The sequence below is a fragment of the Amphiura filiformis genome, chromosome 9, assembly GCF_039555335.1.
Source record: "Amphiura filiformis chromosome 9, Afil_fr2py, whole genome shotgun sequence".
Classification (NCBI taxonomy): Eukaryota; Metazoa; Echinodermata; class Ophiuroidea; order Amphilepidida; family Amphiuridae; genus Amphiura; species Amphiura filiformis.
In genome coordinates this window covers 15,729,775-15,752,309 of record NC_092636.1, presented here as the reverse complement: position 1 = coordinate 15,752,309, position 22,535 = coordinate 15,729,775, and the positions used below count along the sequence as shown (strand labels likewise).

At 37.7% G+C, this 22,535-nt stretch overlaps 1 protein-coding gene across 1 annotated transcript in view; it reads right to left on the bottom strand.

Annotated features, from left to right (window-relative positions):
• Positions 1–22,535, bottom strand: part of LOC140160680 (lysosome membrane protein 2-like) — a 40,929-nt gene that overhangs the window by 4,499 nt on the left and 13,895 nt on the right. The window contains exons 6-11 of the mRNA XM_072183967.1: positions 21,423–21,564; positions 19,996–20,065; positions 18,921–19,102; positions 17,498–17,616; positions 16,199–16,272; positions 14,331–14,382 (exon numbers count right to left, since the gene is read on the bottom strand). Of these exons, the coding sequence (XP_072040068.1) occupies positions 14,331–14,382; positions 16,199–16,272; positions 17,498–17,616; positions 18,921–19,102; positions 19,996–20,065; positions 21,423–21,564 (639 nt within the window). The remainder of the gene's footprint in view (positions 1–14,330; positions 14,383–16,198; positions 16,273–17,497; positions 17,617–18,920; positions 19,103–19,995; positions 20,066–21,422; positions 21,565–22,535) is intronic.

Below are 22,535 nucleotides of genomic sequence, written 5' to 3'. Positions count from 1 at the left end.
AACCTGAGGTGAGTTTTCTTTTTCAAAAATAAGACAAATACAAAAATGATTAAACTGAGATAAATCTACTGTCTCTGCCTAATAATGAATAACTTAACAGAAAGAAAAGTGCGGGTGACATAAATTGAGAGAGCAGAAACCTTGAGTGCACTGATTCGATCATCACCGGTTCCAATTTTCTTTACTTTCTCAATTTATTATACCGGTATATTTCACCAAAGCATTCCTTTGCATTTAATTATTATTCTCTCAGGGCTGCATCCTTTATTTGAAGTCCTTGCATATATTATTTGTGACTCCTCGCCACAACTGCATGAGCCCGGATGTCGCCAGTGCCACTATTGAGATATGCTCCATCGAACTTAACAATAAACAATAGGAAAGAAAGGATTTATTGACTGTTTTATTGATTTTTCACTACTTAAATGTCAAGTACTATAGACATGATATACATCATTTTAAAGCTAATTTCAAGCAAAATATTTTGGTTGAATATCTCAAAAATGATGATTGGCGAATTCAGGGCTCAGTTGTGCTGAGGGGTCACATTTGTGTCTCACATTGTCTTACATCGCTGGTGAGAATGAGTAGGGGGGTGTGTGTGTGTGGGGGGGGATTACACCCAGGGTTGTAGCTAGCTACAATCTTCGAAATGAATCCTGGAACACTTTTGTGTCATGAGCGGAAAACTGACACCCACTCTCCCCGTGCAATGTTGGGAAATGTCTTCAGCGGTTCTCCAATGTGTTCCAACATTGATTGATGGGGAGAGGGGAAGGGTAAATCATTGTTGTAGATATCATGTTTGTCCATAAACAAAATACACATCATTCCCATGATCCTTACAAATTCTGCACAGAATTATGACAATGTACACCAAGTGTTCCAAGTACTTTTTTCGATGACTGTAGGTTAAGGACATTCTTACATACAAGCACTAGTGTGTGTAAAATTTAGGGATTCAATCATGTTTCACCATTGTTCATCACCGCTTTGCCTGTGTGAAGTAAACCACGCAGACACGCCGGACGCGAGTTGTTAAACGGTGATGAACAACAGAGAAACATGATTGAATCCCTTTCAACAAACTAAAGCCCATATAATTCAAAGAATTATTTCACGAGGAATGCCAGTTAATCATTGCCAGTCCGCCTTGGTGATTTCAGCAATAAAACTACAGAATAAGGGGCAATGTTTAGTCGCTACCTCCAAACAAGAGCACCAATGGTGCTGTGGCTCTGCGCTTTTTCGTAATGTTCAGCAGTGTTCAGTGAAAGTAATGGTTCTTGGAGTCGATTGTGCAATGTGACAGATCACATTCAATGGGTACATCTCATTTGCAGAGCATATAAGAATACATCAATCAATTTAGGGAATATACTATTTAGCGACATGAATCGAAAATTGGATAGAAATGGGTCCAAGTGGACCGAAACTGATCAAAATACATCTAGGTCAATGTCATAGTGTTGTCTGTTTATACTAATTTGATCTCAGTTGACCCCAGGTGACCCTGAAATGGCCTTCCAAAACTTTGCTCTAAATAGTGACTGTACCCACCAGGTTTCATGCCTATCCAACAGTTTTTACTCATTTGACCTCAGATAACCCCTGGTGACCCCAAAATGACCTTCCAAAAATGTGACTGCAAATGTTGACTGCATCCACCAAGTTTCATGTATGTCCAAAAGTTTTACTAATTTGACCTCAGATGACCCCTGGTGACCCGAAATGACCTTCCACAAATTTGACTCCAAATGTTGACTGTACCCACAAAGTTTCATGCCCATGTGACAGCTGTTACTAAATTGACCTCAGATGACCCATGGTGACCCTGAAATGACCTTCCAAAATTTTGCTCTAAATGTTGACTGTAGGCCCTACCTACCATGTTTCATGCTCATATAACAGTTTTTACTAATTTGACTTTAAATGACCCCTGGATGACCTCAGGTGACCCAGAAATGACCATCCCAAAATTGGGCTCTAAATGGCGACTGTATCCGCCAAGATTCATGCCCGTCCGACAGTTTTTACTAAGTTGACTTCAGATGACCCCTGGTGACCCCAAAATGACCTCCAAAAGTTAAACTCAAAATTTTGACTGTACCCACCAAGTTTCATGCTCATCCAACAGTTTTTACTAATTTGACATCAAATGACCCCTAGTGACCCCAAAATGACCTTCCAAAAATTTGACTCAAAATGTTGACTGTGCCCACCAAGTTTCATACCCATATGACAGTTTTTACGAATTAGACCTCAGATGACCCCAAAATGACCTTTTAATAATTTGACTCCAAATGTTGACTGTACCCACAAAGTTTCATGCCCATACGACAATTGTTACTAATTTGACCTCAGATGACCCATGGTGACCCTGAAATGACCTTCTAAAAATTTGACTCTAAATGTTGACTGCACCCACCAAGTTTCATGCCCATGCAACAGTTTTTACTAATTTGACCACAAACGACCCCTGGTGACCCCGAAATGACCTTCTTAAAATTTGGCTCTAAATGTTGACTGCACCCACCAAGTTTCATGCCCATACGACAGTTTTTACTAATTTGACCTCAAATGACCCCTGGTGACCCCGAAATGACCTTCCCAAAATTTGGATCTAAATGTTGACTGCACCCACCAAGTTTCATGCCCATACGACAGTTTTTACTAATTTGACCTCAAATGACCCCTGGTGACCCCGAAATGACCTTCCCAAAATTTAGATCTAAATGTTGACTGCACCCACCAAGTTTCATGCCCATACGACAGTTTTACTAATTTGACCTCAAATGACCCTTGGTGCCCCCGAAATCACCTTCCCAAAATTTGGCTCTAAATGTTGACTGCACCCATTAAGTTTCACGCCCATACGACAGTTTTTACTAATTTGACCTCAAATGACCCCTGGTGACCCCGAAATGACCTTCCAAAAATTTGGCTCTAAATGTTGACTGCACCCACCAAGTTTCATGCCCATACGACAGTTTTTACTAATTTGACCTCAAATGGCCCCTGATGATCCCGAAATGACCTCCCATAATTTGGCTCTACCCCTGGTGACCCCGAAATGACCTTCCCAAAATTTGGATCTAAATGTTGATTGCACCCACCAAGTTTCATGCCCATACGACAGTTTTACTAATTTGACCTCAAATGACCCTGGTGACCCCAGAAATGACCTTCCCAAAATTTGGTTCTACCCCTGGTGACCCCGAAATGACCTTCCCAAAATTTGGATCTAAATGTTGACTGCACCCACCAAGTTTCATGCCCATACGACAGTTGTTACTAATTTGACCTCAGATGACCCATGGTGACCCTGAAATGACCTTCTAAAAATTTGACTCTAAATGTTGACTGCACCCACCAAGTTTCATGCCCATGCAACAGTTTTTACTAATTTGACCACAAACGACCCCTGGTGACCCCGAAATGACCTTCTTAAAATTTGGCTCTAAATGTTGACTGCACCCACCAAGTTTCATGCCCATACGACAGTTTTTACTAATTTGACCTCAAATGACCCCTGGTGACCCCGAAATGACCTTCCCAAAATTTGGATCTAAATGTTGACTGCACCCACCAAGTTTCATGCCCATACGACAGTTTTTACTAATTTGACCTCAAATGACCCCTGGTGACCCTGAAATGACCTTCTAAAAATTTAAATCTAAATGTTGACTGCACCCACCAAGTTTCATGCCCATACGACAGTTTTTACTAATTTGACCTCAAATGACCCTTGGTGACCCCGAAATGACCTTCCCAAAATTTGGCTCTAAATGTTGACTGCACCCATTAAGTTTCACGCCCATACGACAGTTTTACTAATTTGACCTCAAATGACCCCTGGTGACCCCGAAATGTCCTTCCCTAAATTTGGCTCTAAATGTTGACTGCACCCACCAAGTTTCATGCCCATACGACAGTTTTTACTAATTTGACCTCAAATGACCCCTGATGACCCCGAAATGACCTTCCCAAAATTTGGCTCTACCCCTGGTGACCCCGAAAAGACCTTCCCAAAATTTGGATCTAAATGTTGATTGCACCCACCAAGTTTCATGCCCATACGACAGTTTTTACTAATTTGACCTCAAATGACCCCTGGTGACCCCGAAATGACCTTCCCAAAATTTGGTTCTACCCCTGGGGACCCTGAAATGACCTTCCCAAAATTTAATCTAAATGTTGACTGCACCCACCAAGTTTCATGCCCATACGACAATTGTTACTAATTTGACCTCAGATGACCCATGGTGACCCTGAAATGACCTTCTAAAATTTGACTCTAAATGTTGACTGCACCCACCAAGTTTCATGCCCATGCAACAGTTTTTACTAATTTGACCACAAACGACCCCTGGTGACCCCGAAATGACCTTCTTAAAATTTGGCTCTAAATGTTGACTGCACCCACCAAGTTTCATGCCCATACGACAGTTTTCACTAATTTGACCTCAAATGACCCCTGGTGACCCCGAAATGACCTTCCCAAAATTTGGATCTAAATGTTGACTGCACCCACCAAGTTTCATGCCCATACGACAGTTTTTACTAATTTGACCTCAAATGACCCCTGGTGACCCCGAAATGACCTTCCCAAAATTTAGATCTAAATGTTGACTGCACCCACCAAGTTTCATGCCCATACGACAGTTTTTACTAATTTGACCTCAAATGACCCTTGGTGACCCCGAAATGACCTTCCCAAAATTTGGCTCTAAATGTTGACTGCACCCATTAAGTTTCACGCCCATACGACAGTTTTTACTAATTTGACCTCAAATGACCCCGAAATGACCTTCCAAAAATTTGGCTCTAAATGTTGACTGCACCCACCAAGTTTCATGCCCATACAAGTTTTTACTAATTTGACCTCAAATGACCCCGAAATGACCTTCCCAAAATTTGGCTCTACCCCTGGTGACCCCGAAATGACCTTCCCAAAATTTGGATCTAAATGTTGATTGCACCCACCAAGTTTCATGCCCATACGACAGTTTTTACTAATTTGACCTCAAATGACCCCTGGTGACCCCGAAATGACCTTCCCAAAATTTGGTTCTACCCCTGGTGACCCCGAAATGACCTTCCCAAAATTTGGATCTAAATGTTGACTGCACCCACCAAGTTTCATGCCCATACGACAGTTTTTACTAATTTGACCTCAAATGACCCCTGGTGACCCCGAAATGACCTTCCCAAAATTTGGATCTAAATGTTTACTGCACCCACCAAGTTTCATGCCATACGACAGTTTTCACTAACTTGACCTCAAATGACCCTTGGTGACCCCGAAATGACCTTCCCAAAATTTGGCTCTAAATGTTGACTGCACCCATTAAGTTTCACGCCCATACGACAGTTTTTACTAATTTGACCTCAAATGTCCCCTGGTGACCCCGAAATGACCTTCCAAAAATTTGGCCCTAAATGTTGACTGCACCCACCAAGTTTCATGCCCATACGACAGTTTTTACTAATTTGACCTCAAATGACCCCTGGTGATCCTGAAATGACCTTCCCAAAATTTGGCTCTAAATGTTGACTGCACCCACCTAGTTTCATACACATACGATAGTTTTTACTAATTTGACCTCAGATGACCTCTGGTGACCCCGAAATGACCTTCACAAAAATTGGCTATAAATGTTGATTGTATCCACCTAGTTTCATACCCATACGATAGTTTTTACTAATTTGACCTCAGATGACCCCAAAATGACCTTTTAAAATTTGACTCCAAATGTTGACTGTACCCACCCCAGTTTCATGCCCTTACGACAGTTGTTACTAATTTCCGAAAGCAATCGGGTCAAATTATTATTTTTTTTTTTTGGTAACTTTTTCTGATATTGGGGAATATTTATTTTTAAGTGATTTCCCCTCCCCATCCACCCCCCCCCCCGGCTATCATTGGTTGCTTGACATTCTTTTGCAAAAACTTAGCTCATGATTAATATTGCACAGCCTAGAGTAAAACATTAAACTTTGCAACTTTCAATCAACATGATCAATGATTTCTGAATCCACTAATTTCAGTCACATTTGAATTCAATAATTATGTACATTTATTTCAACTTTTCTATTTCTGCCACCCCCCCAATGAATTATTCATATGACCTTGGGACCGTCCAATTAGAATCAACATGATCAATCAATGCGCCGTAAGGTCATGACCTCTGTGTGGTGAACCAAAATAAACAGTCAAAAATGGCGAGATTGGTCGGCACAGTCGATGAACATCGATCAAATAAACCGTGGTCTTGAATTTCTTAAGAAGTCCTGGCCTAAAAACTATGTTGTTTTTCAGGAGAAAACATATTAATCTTTGATATTCTGAAGTATAAAATTGTTGGGCAAAGTAGAACATCATTTATTTAGACTGTTTTTGCTATGGAAAAATACGAAACATTTTCAATTTTGCGAAATTGAAAATATAATTTCTCCTCAGAATCATGTCCACAATATGGTTTAATTGGAAACAGGACGGTTCGCACCCTTTCAATTTCGGACCCGTGCACTTTCGCCCCTTTCAATTTCGCACCTGTGCACTTTCGCCCCTTTTTAAACCGCGGGTAATGTGCTGCTGTTGATTGATGATGCACGATCGATCGCTTCAACTCCCGGCGGTACAGTGGGGTGTTGTATGTGTATAGTATTGGTTGACTGTTTAGTGTTGATTGTCTGTGTTTGCAGTACCGGTACTGAGTCCGGCGTGTACAAAAGCAAATAGTATGTTTACCCGGGATGTTGATGATGGACTCTCCGGTTCGATTGAATTTAATAGGTCTATATTATTACAATGTAGTAAATGTGCTTCGACTGAAGATTGGTATTCATTATGTTTTTGATTTGTTATTTTATTTTACTTAGGCCTATTTTATTTTATTTTATTTTATTTTATTTTATTTCATTTCTATTTTATTTTATTTTAGGCCTATTTATTATTTTTATATTATTATTATTATTATTATTATTATTATTATTATTATTATTAGGCCCTATTATTATTATTATTATTATTATTATTATTATTATTATTATTATTATTATATTATATTATTATTATAGTATTATTATTATTATTATTAAAATTATGTTACCTTATTAGTACTTTATTAATAGCTTTAGTAATTTAGTGTTAAATTATTTATGGCCTATAAAATTTATATAGGGCCTAATATTGATTTGGCCAAAAATTTGATGGCTTATAATTTATAATTTTATCCCATCTTTATGTTGCCGAATTGATCTTCTTTGACATGAAGCTAATGGGAAAAAAATATTTAGCAAATTTCTCAAAGGCAAATGTGCACAAGCAAAACAAACGCCTGGCAGCAGCTTTGCGATAATGATGTACTGACTAACTTTCGCCACCTTTCTTCACCGCGAGTATTAGCTGCCACTAGTTCGCGAAAGCGCCGGGCGTGACATGGGTTCAATCAATGCAATGATGGTAGCCTACGGTGACTAGGCAGTAGCACGCATATATTCGTCCCAGAACATACCCGTACCGGATCGATTGCTTGACAAGTATCCGGGCCACGCGGCCGCGTGACTGTATACATAACATAAGGTGTGACTTCTTCAACCCATTATGTGATGAATGACTTACGGGAAAGCGCCGGGTATGGTGTGGGTTCAATCAATGGTACCGTAAACAGACACGCAAACGTGCCATATGCCTAGTGACGTACGATCGAGCCCCGCGAAGCCCCCGGGCCCCACGGCCGCGTGCCGGTATAAACTTGTCAAGAAATACATGCATACAAAGATATTTATTTACAAACAATATGTTACGATTGCATATTGAGAAATATTACAATTGCATCCATATTCTTTGCCAAATATAAAATATCATTAATCAGGAAAGTTTTCTGTTCGTTTTAATGAGAAATGTAAATAATGAACCAAATGTTTTAACTTTTATGTCTTAATGAATGATGTATTTTGTCTGTGTTCTTAATTAATTTAATATATATATTTCTACAAGTGTTACGTAAATTGTATAAAACAAAGAAATGTAAATACTTTTAATGAATTTTGATATATTTGATGTATGATTTTTTGATGTTTATGTTTAAAAAAAATTCTTACATAGGGCCTATGTATAATTCTACAAATTGTTATGTATATTGTTTTCATGCCGACAGGGCCCCTGTAATAGCAGATTTATCTGAAGGGTGACCCTGTATAAATATGGTTTTAATAAATAACATAAGTAAATAAACAAATTTGTGGAAAAAATGCTATCCAATTCTGCATTGTAAATGATTGACATTTATATGTTCATGATTCATTTTGTTTACCGGCCTGTCAATCACGGACTCATTATGACGATGCTTCATTAACACCACGGCATATCTTACGCGGTATCTTATAATCCGCTAAATACTTTATGCCGACAATTTTAAGGCAGGATGTTTGAACTCGAAGATGTCAATATTAATGTAATAGCATCTATTTCTTAGATATTAATAAAGAAGATCGTGTAAAGGGGATGACTTTCTTTCTTTCTTTTTTTATAGTGCTTTTTATCAAGAAAGCCGCTTTGTCTTGAAACATGTCTTGTTTTTGGATGTTGCTGCACATAATAATTTATTTCTATCATTTAGATTTGTTCAGTTCATCTCAATTTCTTTGTATTTAGTTTTTTTTTCTTTTTCTTTTCTTTTTCTTTTTCTTTCTTTCTTTCTCTTTCTTTCTTCTTCTTTCTTTCTTTGTTTTTCTTTCTTCTTTCTTTCTTACACTTACACATTAAAGTATTTATTTTGAAACTTAGCTACAAATATTACGAATTGCAACTAAACACAGAAACGCTATATTCAATTTATTATTATAACTATTATTGTTATTATTACTGTTATTATATTATTATCATCATTGTTATTATTAGGGGCTGTGTAATAATTATGAGCCCTGGGGAGAGGGGTGTTAGTGATTTTTGGCACACATTCATGTGGCGCCTTTTAAATAAAACGCGAAACAGTAGTAATGCGAAATGCTTTAATATGCAATTATCCTGCTCGCTCTGCTCGCAACATATATCTAGACCATATAAGGTTTGAAAATTGGGATCCCAAAAATTTGGCATGTGTAAGGGGGGGGGGGCAAAGATTTTTTGGCGGGCTGAGGGGGGGCAAACGATTTTTGACAGGCCGAGAGGGGGTGCAAGCGATTTTTGGTGGGCCGTCGAAATTAACCCGGGGGATAATTATTCCACAGCCCTTATTATCATTGTTATTATTCTTATTATTAGGGGATGGATAAATGGCGAGTTAAGTGACGGTAAGTTATGGGCGAGTTACTGTTAGACCATTGGGCGAGTTACTGTTAGACCATTGGGCGAGTTACTGTTAGACCGTTAGGCGAGTTAATGTACTGTTAGACCATTGGGCGAAGTTACTGTTAGACCATTGGGCGAGTTACTGTTAGACCAATGGGTGAGTTACTGTTAGACCAATGGGCGAGTTACTGTTAGACCATTGGGCGAGTTACTGTTAGGCCAATTGGCGAGTTATGGTTAGACCATTGGGTGGATAAGATGGTGGTGGTGTAGTGTAGGAACAGGGTGGAAAGCAGTTATACTGTAGCTTGGGGTGGGTTAAGGTGTGGTGGGTAGGGTAGAGCGTGGGAGTTGGGTTAAGGTAATTTTGGGGTCATTCAGGGTCATCTGCGGTCAAATCACTATAGATTGTCGCAGGTTTATGAAATTTGGTGGGAACAAACACTGAAGCGAGACAAAAAATGTGTGAAGGTCATTTTGGGACCATCCAAGGTCAAATCGCCATAGACCGTTGTATGTTCAAGAAATTTGGTGGGAGTGATTACTGAACGAAGACAAGAAATGGCATGATCATTTTGGGGTCATTCTGATTAGGGAATGATTAGTTGGCGAGTTATGTGGCAGTGAGTTAAGGGCGAGTTACTGTTAGACCATTGGGCGAGTTACTGTTAGACCATTGGGCGAGTTACTGTTAGACCAATGGGCGAGTTACTGTTAGACCAATGGGCGAGTTACTGTTAGACCATTGGGCGAGTTACTGTTAGACCAATGGGCGAGTTACTGTTAGACCATTGGGCGAGTTATGGTCAGACCATTTGGCGGATTTAATTTGTAATTTAAATTTACAAATTTAAATTTACAAATGGGAACATTTTTTTGAAGTTGAATGATTGTAAATTTGTAATACTCAATGGTGTACATAAGCATGTGAACTTTAGACTAACCTGGAAGAGCTTTAATTACAGCAAAAGTTAAGTTTTTGTATAATAAAACCGGAGATCTCCGGTTTTATTCAGAGTTCACTGATCGAGTGGTGGCTAAACACATTGCGTGCATTAATGAATCATTCAATCAGTGACGATAAACTGTGTGCATATCGCTATTAGTCTTACGCCTTGTTTGTTTGTCCTAGCTGTGTGAAACTACGCCAATATTCATGATAATAAGATGATCGGCGAGCTAACACACACATTGTATAGGCGCTGGAATGAAATAGCAATTTTCCTCGCTTTTGCCTCACTTGTTTGGCTTAAAATTAAAAGAGGACAATGTGATCAGTGAAAACTAACATTTTAAAAATAGGAATCTATTCTTTATGCAAATCACACATTATGGCTTTAAAGGAACTGACCAAGATCCAAATTTCCAACCTTTACTTTTTTCCACAATTGCAAACTCAACAACATCTTTGACCAACTCATATCATGCCCTCTATGGCGACTGCTGATATAATTGAAGACCGAATTAAAAAGACTAGTTTATGCCGGACGTCATGGTAAAGGCTTCGGTTGCTGATCTGCGCAGTACAGCATTTTGGTCCAGTTGAGAGGACGCCAAATGAAAACTACCGGGTAGTCTTTTTTTTTTGGTCTTCAATAATAAAAACAAGCAGAAAATAAGGATGGGCTGCCAATCTGAAGAAGCTACCAGTACGGTAGTGAAATGGCACTAAATTTTGAGTAAATATCATCCTTTACTTCCTTTTCCTTAGAACTAGATACAAAGAAAACCAATATATTTTTGTTTTTTTTGATTGAGTTCTGATGCTTAGTTTATAGTCATATAATCCGAATGACCCCAAAATGATCATGCCATTTCTTGTCTTCGCTCATATAAATCATTCCCACCAAATTTCATGAACATACAACGATCTATGGCGATTTGACCTTGGGTGGTCCCAAAATGACCGTCACATTTTTTGTCTTGCTTCAGTGCTTGTTCCTACCAAAATTCATAAACCTGCGACAATCTATAGTGATTTGACCGCAGATAACCCTGAATGACCCCAAAATTACCTTAACCCAACTCTCACGCTCTACACTACCCACCACACCTTAACCCACCCCAAGCTACAGTATAACTGCTTTCCACCCTGTTCCTACACTACACCACCACCATCTTAGCATATAATTATCCACCCAATGGTCTAACCGTAACTCGCCAATTGGCCTAACAGTAACTCGCCCAATGGTCTAACAGTAACTCGCCCATTGGTCTAACAGTAACTCACCCATTGGTCTAACAGTAACTCGCCCAATGGTCTAACAGTAACTCGCCCAATGGTCTAACAGTACATTAACTCGCCTATTGGTCTAACAGTAACTCGCCCAATGGTCTAACAGTAACTCGCCCAACAGTAACTCGCCCATAACTTACCGTCACTTAACTCGCCATTTATCCATCCCCTTCTGATTATATGACTAAACTAAGCATCAGAACTCTATCAAAAAACAAAAATTAAGTTGTTTTGTGTATGGGGGTTGGGGTGTGTGTGCATGGGGGGTGAGATTCACTAAACCCAAATAGTTTCTTGTGTTTTCATGGCACAGATCATGGGAATCAATAACATCAGATCTTTGGAATATTCAATAAAGACTGTATATTGGTTTTCTTAGTATAGTTCTAAGGAAAAGGAAAAGATGATATTTACTCAAATTTTAGTGCCATTTCACTACCGTACTAGTAGCTTCTTCAGATTGGCAGCCCATCCTTGTTTTCTGCTTGTTTTTATTATTGAAGACCAAAAAAAAAAAAAACTAGTTTTCATATGACGTCCTCTCAACTGGACCAAAATGCTGTACTGCGTAGATCACCAACCCATCAAGTCGCGCCTAATACCATGACGTCCGACGCAAACTAGTCTTTTTAATTTGGTCTTCAATTATATCAGCAGGAAAATTGCTATTTCATTCCAGCGCCTATACAATGTGTGTGTTAGCTCACCGATCATCTTATTATCATGAATATTGGCGTAGTTTCACACAGCTAGGATGAACAAACAAGACGTAAGATAACAGATTATACGTCACTGATTGAATGATTCATTAATGCACGCAATGTGTTTAGCCACCACTCGATCAGTGAACTCTGAATAAAACCGGAGATCTCCGGTATTATGCAAAAACTTAACTTTTACTGTAATTAAAGCTCTTCCAGGTTAGTCTAAAGTTCACATGCTGTACACCATTGAGTATTACAAATTTACAATCATGCAAAAAGTAGAAATTCAACTTCAAAAAAATGTTCCCATTTGTAAATTTAAATTTGTAAATATAAATTACAAATTAAATTCGCCAAATGGTCTAACCATAACTCGCCCAATGGTCTAACAGTAACTCGCCCATTGGTCTAAAAGTAACTCGCCCAATGGTCTAACAGTAACTCGCCCATTGGTCTAAAAGTAACTCGCCCAATGGTCTAACAGTAACTCGCCCAATGGTCTAACAGTAACTCGCCCATTGGTCTAACAGTACAGTAACTCGCCCATTGGTCTAACAGTAACTCGCCCAATGGTCTAACAGTAACTCGCCCAATGGTCTAACAGTAACTCGCCCTTAACTCACCGCCACATAACTCGCCAACTAACCATTCCCTTATTATTATCATATTATTATTATTATCCTCATATTAATTTTTTTAATTAACTTTGTTTATATTATTATCATTGTTATTATTATTATTATTATTATCATTATTTTTATTATTGTTATTGTTATTATTATTATTATTATGTTTATATGTTTTCTGTTACTCCCCCATTGGATTTTGTGTCATACTTTCATTGTTTTTAATTTTATCCATTGCTTGTTGACACTTGTATCCTTTTGGAACCATCCTTTGTTCGTCAGTTGTAACAAATTTCCCCTGTTTTTATACATACTATAATTAATAATTAAATATAAATTTATTATTATTACTATTTATTATTATTACTATTTTTATCATTTAATTCTAATTATTTCATTATTTTGGGTAAGCCTGCTGCTAAAATATCTGGCCTGTAATACGGTATATTCTGAGAAAAAAAATCGTTCCACTATTTTGTTTTAAAATATCCTTTCTTTCCTTCCTTCCCGGGTTTATCATGATTTAATAAGTGCATGCCAGACGGCCCAGTACTATAAACATACTACGCCGCATCGCCGGGAGTTCAAGCAATCGATCGTGCATCAATCAACAGCATGACAGCAGCACAATACCCGCGGTATAAAAAGGGGGCGAAAGTGCACGGGTGCGAAATAGAAAGGGGGCGAAAGTGCACGGGTCCGAAATTGAAAGGGTGCGAACCGTCCAGCATTCGTTTAATTGACCGTTTCTAACAATTAAATCTACAAAGAGCGTGATGAAATACGAAGAGCTTGCATGACTTTCGGTCCGTGTTCAGATAACAGGTGCACTTGACTTGCCAAAGAAAAATAGTGCAATCCGTCTATTTCCGCCATCTTCTCATAACTTAAATTATACAGACCAAAATAACCTCTAGCACACAGGGAACCAAGCAAAGGGATTGAAATTGCTTTCGCTTCTCATGACGATTTCGGACTTTTCTTTCATAAAATAACTACTTTCCCCACCTCATTTCAACCCAATATGGAGTGCAATCGATTGAAAAATAACTTATAGAAAGCTAGAACTCAATTTTAAAAGCACATATCGCACACAGAAATAACCTTAGCATAAAAAAGCACCATCGGAAGTGGCCGAAAAATTAATCAAAATATAGCGTCCACTTAGCGCTATCACGATGGCTCGTCAAGCAAGCTTGGAGCCAAAAATACGGAATTAAACTTGTAAGTGTATTCGCACACAGGTTCCAGGCATGACGAATTTACGCGCTAACGCGTATTCGGGCTTGCGTTCGCGTATACGCTACTGTACAAGTGTGGATTCATCACAGATTAACAACGATTGACTCCTGTACAAAGGTATAGGAAGAGTTGTTGAAAACAACAGGAATAAGATCTGAGATATTGCCATAAACCTGATCATATTGACAAGACCAACGTCCAATGTATACATGGAAGTGACATACCTGGTTCACCCACATGACTGGGAAAGGTAGAGTAGGTAAATTCTTCATTTGACTGCAAATAAAACAAATTCCAATTATTAACTTAATTACAGAGTTGGCAACTTAAAAGACCTACAAATGACTCCACAAGATCAGTCTAACATAGTATACTATATCAAGAAACATCTATCACATTGTGACTTGCTTTTACATGATGAGCAATTTGCATTGAAATCAGAGCATTTTTAATTTTTGGCCCCTGTGTGGCCAAAAAAACAGGCCACCCCCCCAAAAAAATGTGACCTTTTTGCTTATAACTCAAGCCTCAGTATGTAGCAGGTAGGTCAAACTATACTTTTTCTGAATCCTTGCAATGAGAGGAATGATTTGGTGTGCTTGTTAACCAGATTTGAGCAACTTTGAAATTTGACCAGTGTGTTGACCTTTAACCTTGAATATAGTGCTAGGAATTATTTTTTGTTAACATCTTGAATGTGTTATTGGACCATAAAAGAAAGGAAAAAAAGTTGGTTTGGTAGAGTCCGGGGGGTCATCATTAAATTCCCGTATATATCCCTGACTATTCTATTCAGCTGCTAGCAATGACGACAAAAAAAGATTCTTTTCTGCATGACTAAATGATTTTAAAACATCACTACAACCGAGTAATACTGCTATCATTTCCCCACACTGGTTTTAAAAGAAATCACAAAGATGTGAAGATACACATTTTTTTCCCACAAAGACCCAAAATAGTCTTTTGGGGAAAAATGTGTACCTTCAACAGGAAAGGTAAAAATTTTAAAAATGATCGTCGGGTTTTCGTTCCAGGTACATATCATTAGATTAATTAAATTTACTTTCAGGACTGTTAAATATCAAAAATTTAAAAAATATCACATTTTAATAATTTGCCATAAAATTTGTATTATATCAGGAATTTCAAAAAATCAAAATTATTTGATATCAGAAGGCCATTCTTCATATTCAGAATGCAATTTGATATGTCTAAAGTGCTCTCATGTCCCAGAAAAAATAATGTGCAAACATTGCTATCCAAGCCCTTATTCACATTTATTCAATACTTCTGGTAATTTCAATTTTAAAAATCTCACGTTATAGTCACATGCATGGACTGGAATGATTTGCATAAGTTCAGGGCGAGCTATGTAACTCTCTCCATGCGGGTGTTGACTGCAGACGACAAGTTTCAAATTTTTCTTCCAAAATTCAAAAAGTTTCAGAATTGTAAATTTTCATGATCATATTTGGAATCAGCATGAAAAATGCATTAAAATGAGTACAAACAAGCCTGGTATTGGTTCAATGGTTCATAAGAAAGCTTTTGATATTTTGAGGAAATACCTCAAAAATTGGACTAGGGATCTGGAATGAGCGTTTTGACAGTATTTTTTGTGGGACATGAGAGCACATCAGACATATCGAATTGCATTCTGAATACGAAGAATGTCTTTCTGATATCAAATAATTTTCATTTCATTTTAATTCACGAATACAAATTTTATGACAAATTATAAAAATTTGATATTTTTCACATTTTTGATATATAACAGTCCTCGAAGTAAATTTTATAAATCTAATGATATATTCTTAAAGTGTATGTAGCTGGGAGGAAAAGCCGACGATCATTGAAGATATGGATTTTTTTCCCCCAAAAGACCTAATTTTTTTTGGTGTTTTCGGAAAAAAATTCCATGTCTTCCATACGAAAGGTCAAAATTTTCAATTGATCATCGGCTTTTCATCCCACTTACATACACTTTAAGTATATATCATCATATTTATAAAGTTTACTTCAAGTATTGTCCAAACGTTCATACCCCTTCCCTTAAGAGCATTTGGATCAGATTAATATTGAGATCACTTACCTTGCATCCACAAATTTTTCCATCCAAATATTGAACTGCATTCGCAGAGCACCTTCTAATGAGGCCCCTGTGTACTGTGTAATGAAGATAACATATATGGAAAAATATGGAAATATGGTTGAAAAACAGACAAGAATGGTTTTTAAAAACATGTACGGCAATTTGAAAGGAACACAATGCTTTCGGATTAAAAATAAAACATTGATGTACATATATTGAAAATGGAATGCAGCTAATCTCTTTTTGTTGTTTGTGAAACAGTTCCATTTAGATGGGGATGAAAGAGGGCATAGTTTGCACCCCCTCTTGGGATTTAATGACAGCTATATTTTGAAGCACTAATGTGGCTTGAGACAACAGGAATGCTTTGCTATGGTTTAAAGTTTGCAGTATGACTCCTATGTTACCTTTAATAGACCCCTACATGCTTAGAATCACCATCATTTTTGGGAACACAGTAAATCTGGTAATAGATACCCTCAGCACTTCAAAAAAAGGTGTCATTAAATCCCATATTGGATGCAAACTAGGCTCTCTTACATTAACTTATCTGCATGATTTGTGGGATTGCTTGTACCGTTAACCTTGATATTTCGGATTTAGATAGATACCGAGCATGTGCTGTTGAAGGGGTGGTTTTAAAGGTCATCAGAGGTCATTTCTATGTTGTTGGACAGATGTTTCAAATGGACAAATATCAAAATGAATAGAACACACAGGATGCAAATTTGCCAACATAGCAGAAAAGATTCTCCTGACTCTTCTGAACATTTTGATGATTTGTCCATTTGAAACATCTATCCTACGAAATCTTTAAATAGAGCACTTTTGGCTATGTGGCCTCTACTGTTTGTCAAAATGGGCTTAAACTTGGTGGGTAAAGTCCTTGATATTAGCAAATATGAAAAAAAATAAAATCCAGGTCATCCAAGGTCAAAGTTCATCATTGGGTCAAATTTAAAATTCCACCCAATTGGGCTTACTTGATATGATGGAATACTTGATATGAGGGGAGCATGTACCCAAGTTGATAGTTTACAACTCTTGAATACCATAGTATCTTCCCAGAATTCCACATTGCTGAAAATGATTTCCAAATTTCAATCTTAATCTGACTGGGTTTAAACTTGGTGGGTTGTCATCCAATGTCAAAGGTCACTGAGCTGATCCAAGGTCAAAGATCATATGGGGTCAACCAGTATCACTATCATGTTGCTGGTACTCTCACAGCTACAGGTGCCTTAGCGATTAATAACAAATATATGCACATATTGGTTTCAGCTCTACTCAAATACTTACTGGTTCTACGTTGATGAATGCATTATGCTTTTCTGCATCTGGATAAAGTCCATCTACTTTAGCCCGTACGTCATCATCCACAAATAAGAAATGAGGCAGTGACATAATAGCTGGAGCACCTGTTAGGTAGCAAATGAAGAGAATTAATGGAAAGGTCTCCACATTTTACTCATCTAGACTTTAAAAGCTCTACAATGCTGGCCATAAATGTTGGGACGGTTTTGATAGGGTTATGTAAATAAGCCCCCACTCCCCCCGGTCAATGTTTTTTGGTCACGCGCGCCTAGTGGCACCCAACATTAATTGGTGGGGAAGGGGAAGGGTTAGGGTGTTAGAAAAGGGTTTAGGCTTGACACTGAAGAAACCTCTACTTTATCACGTTAAAAATAACGGGAATACGACCATAATATAGTGTACGTTTTCCATAAGTGTCCCAACACATTTGGGCCATGGTTGTAGGTCAATTTTCCTTAAGGGGGTACTACACCCCTGGCCAATTTTGTCCCTATTTTTGCATTTTTCTCAAATATTGTAGGGCAAAGGTGACAAGTAAGATATGTATATTATAGGGACAATGACTACAACTACTGCACTGAAAATTCAGCAACTCAAGGCAAGTAGTTATTGATTTATTGATCAAATATTGGTTTCCCTCATTTTTGACTGTAACTCCAAAACTGTTGTCAAGGGACTCTCAACATTTTTGTGGGGGATGATCATGGACATTGTTATTGTTATTTTGTTGTTGTTGTTTTGATTTTATGGTGGTGGTATGTTCATACCAAATGAAAGTTGCATCATCAAGTTTATAAAGCAGTAATGCATACTAAATACTATTGTGTGAATAATGCTGCTTTAAGGTGGTACTACACCCCTTGATAAATTTGTGACTATTTTTGCATTTTTCTCAAGAAATAATAACACACTGGAAACAAAAGTTATGTATATTATAGGTATAGGAGCAAGGAATCCAGTTACTACATTGGAATTTCAGTGACTCAAGACAAGAGGTATGTTATTTATGATAAGAAAAGAGGTACCGCTAGAATGTACCTCATTTCTTAACATATGAATCACTTGTCTTGAATCACTGAAATTTCAGTGAAGTAATTGGATTCCTTGCCCTTATAATATACATAATTTTGTTACCAGTGTGTAGTTCTTTTTTTGAGACAAATGCAAAATTCGTCACAAAATTTATCATGGGGTGTAGTACCACCTTAATACAAGCACATTCTGATAATACATGTGTTCACATAACTTGTTCAAAAATTTTGATACTCAAAATTGATCTATTATCACATGTTTAATGAACAAACTTCAAATTCCTTGTACAAATATTCCTTTCAAGTTATTATTCATATCACTTATCAGTGATGCAAGTCAGAAGTAGACATTACGGTTACACTATTCATCTACATACCTCCTTGACATTGGCTGATATTAAGCAGGCCATCTGGCAGACAGTGGTCACTATCTGGGATACAAAAGCCAGCATTTGGTGGGTAAGTTTTACCACTCTGTAAGGCGAATGATGGTATGGAAAACTTCATGGTTGGAATACCCTTGATCCTGGTATGACGTTCAAATTTCATTATCACCGATCTGATTGTAGAGAAGTAGAACAGGTATTTGCAAATAAGAGTACTTTTGATACTTCTTTACTGTACACTGTTGTCTGCATAGGCGAAGGGAAGTGGGGGTTAGGGGGGCACATCCCTCCCTAAATTTTTAAGGGGGGACATCCCCTAAAAATCATAACAGAAGAAAATGTAAAGCAATTGCCCTGTAAGTTTGCCTTTTTAGTACGAAAAAAATGTAACACTGTGTTTTGGGACCAAATAGGGTAAAATTGAAAACTTGTCAGCAGTTTACATGCACTGGCCCACAAAATAGCAAAACACACCTCATTGGGGCCAAAATGTTATGAAATTAAAATTTCAATGGATATAAGCTAATTTACTCGGGAATATTCATGACCCCCCTTTTCAAAGAAAATAACAGCCCTGACATATCGCCGCTTCTGAGATTCTATCGAGCTCGTTGTTAAACAAATCTGTGGAAAATTACGGGCTAAGGGGATTGTTGTACAAAGATACCTTATTGTTCATCGTTATACAAGGATATTGTTCAATGTTTATTGCATACACAAAATATGTATTGGGCTAATCCAGTTGAAATCCACACTACCACTGTGGAAGATTTGTGAAATATGTTCCATTTTTGGAGTATGTTTTTCAAATGTAATTGGTCAGGGTAAATTATTTTGGAACTCATACTCCCCCTGTATTATGACTTTATACCTTTATCTTACACAACTGGAGTGAGTATTTCAAATGGATGCTACCCAAGCTTACTCAATTGTGTATTCTATTCAAAACTCTTACTCCCTCTGTAAAAGACTTTAGCTAAATCTTTCACAGGGGGAGTGTGGATTTTACATGGAATATCCCATTATTTAGTTTGAATTGATTATGGTATAATTTAATTATTCATACCTGCACGCGTCTGAAGAAAACAAATACTCCTCTCTATGTTCCGACCAGAACGGGTGGTTATATGTACCATCTGGATGGAGGAAAAACGTAAAACTGACAAATTTGGTTTTGTATCAAAAGAGGCAAAAGAAAACATAGTCTGATATAAATTTCTAATTAATATTTAGTATTAGGCCAAAAAAAAAATTGTTGTGTTGCCCTCAACCGACCGACCCTTTTTTGAATGATGATTTTTACAGATTTGTTCAAAAAATCAATGATTTTCACTTAAAATTAATATTTTATTGAAAGACTAGTCTTTAATTGATGTCTAACAGGTATCCAGAAGTCAAAATTGACAAATATTTACTAATTGAAGAAGCATTATTTAATATTTGAGGGGATTTTTAAGAAACTGAAGGTTTGAAAAAAAAAAAAATCCGACCGTCCGACCCAACTTTCCCATTTTCCCACTTGAGGGCAACACAACAATATTTTTTTTTTTTGGCCTTACTTAATATGTAAGAAAGATAGGATTGTCACGAACGGGCAACAACGCTCATTTTTCCCCCAAATGTTTTCAGCTTTTGCCCAGTTGCCCATCTCCCTGTAAGATAGTGATGGCATTAAGGGGTCACTGAGGCATTTATACCCCTCAGTCTTGAGCTTTCCTAAGTTACCTCCTTTTAAAACCACCCCAACCCCCACCCCCACAACATGTATTCTGGATCCACCACTGACTTTGATATACATGTATATATACTACAAATAGTAAGGGATACAGTCTGCAAAACAATTAAGGTACATGTACCAGTTATTTTACCCCTGTATATCCTAAACAAAGGCCGGTATGTTATAGTAGGAACCATCAGCCAATATAGTTGCATCTTTTAGCTCAGATTTAAGACCTCATTTGTTAAAATCGGTCAAGAAATAAAGCCAAAATGATCCAAAAGCCAAGGAAGATGCAAATTCAAAATTGCACTTTTGCTCCATTACATGCCCTATTGATTTGTACACAAAGCATTCTCGACCAAGAGAACTAGCGCCATGCTTCCATTGATTAGCACATTAAAACTAGCGCCATGCTTTCCATTGATTAATTAAAAACATGAAAGTGCAACTCTTGATTTTGTTACTTCCTTGGGTTTTAGCTCACCGTTTCTTTAATTTTCAACCAATTTCAACATGTCAGGCCTTCAGAGCTAAACGGTACAGGTATTGGTTGCTGGTTTGAATTTTGACATATTTATCTTTGTTTAGGATATGGGTGAACAATTTTCACTGAACATATAAAACTGGTACCTCGATTCTTTTGCTTACTGTATAAGTAGTGGTGTGAGAAGTACTCAAACATTACTACACAGAATACTTCAGTTTATTACAAAATGTAAAACTGTGATAAATCTAGGACGATTCACATTAAAAATATTGAAACACTCTGGTACCTGATCCATTTATTGCATTAGCCTCTGGTGTTGTCCACCACTGTAACTGGTCCATACCATTAAATGATTTCACATTGGCAATAAGCATGGCGTCCTTTTCTCCCGAATATACTTCATACGTGGATCCAGGGGTATGGTTCCTCTGAAACAATAATTCAATATTTTATGCTTTGTAATTATTTATTCATGCTGCTTTTTTTTTTCTTATACAATGTTACTTGACATTCAGTGTCTTCTTTCAATATGGTACACATACACTGCAAAATTCCTGGCGACAGAGTGACTACATCGCACTGGAACTCTGAAGTCACTACGGCCGTCACTCCAGAATAACCTACCCTATGGTGGCCGACAGAGTCACTACAGGAGAGTGACTACATCGGAAACAAGGCAGTAGGGTACTATGCAGCAGTGTCATCACGTAGTAACTACAACTGCTAGCCTCCGATGTGTTACCTGCTCGATGCAAGATCGGCGACTCATGATGTACACCACCGACTAGATTCCGACAGTGGTCCACATCTTGTAGTCACATCACAGTGACTTCCGTAGCCAGTGCCCCATACGTCGCCTGCTCGGTGCACAGTAGGTGAACTTCAAGGTGACTACGCTGCCGAAAGGTCGTTGACCGAACCCTGTTATGAGTTCGAACACTCTGGGGACGCTACAGATATCTACCAAATCTGCGCTGATGATGACACATACGCGTATCATGCTTGTTTTCTGCTTGTATACGCTCACGAATGGAATGAGTTGGTTTTATAATTAATTGATTGATGCATGCTGTACAGTGGGTCCGTGGCTGTAGGCTACTGCCGTCTTTGTGTTTTTTTATCGTGCTTTTGCATTCTTTATCATTTATATTTCAACTGTGAGACTTCAGATTCATTTTGTTTCATTTATTTATTGTTCTCTTTTATAATATTTTAATTCTTTTCGTGCTGCCTGTTTTATAATCTCATCAACTGTGTGTGTTATTTGCAGTCTTGTTCTTGGTTTATTTTTTTGTTTAATTTCAAACGTTTTTATTTTGTTTATTTGTTTGCTTGTTTTCCCACAAAACTTATATCATTGCTTTGTTTACTTCAGTGGTTTGAGGACATGTTTTGCTCT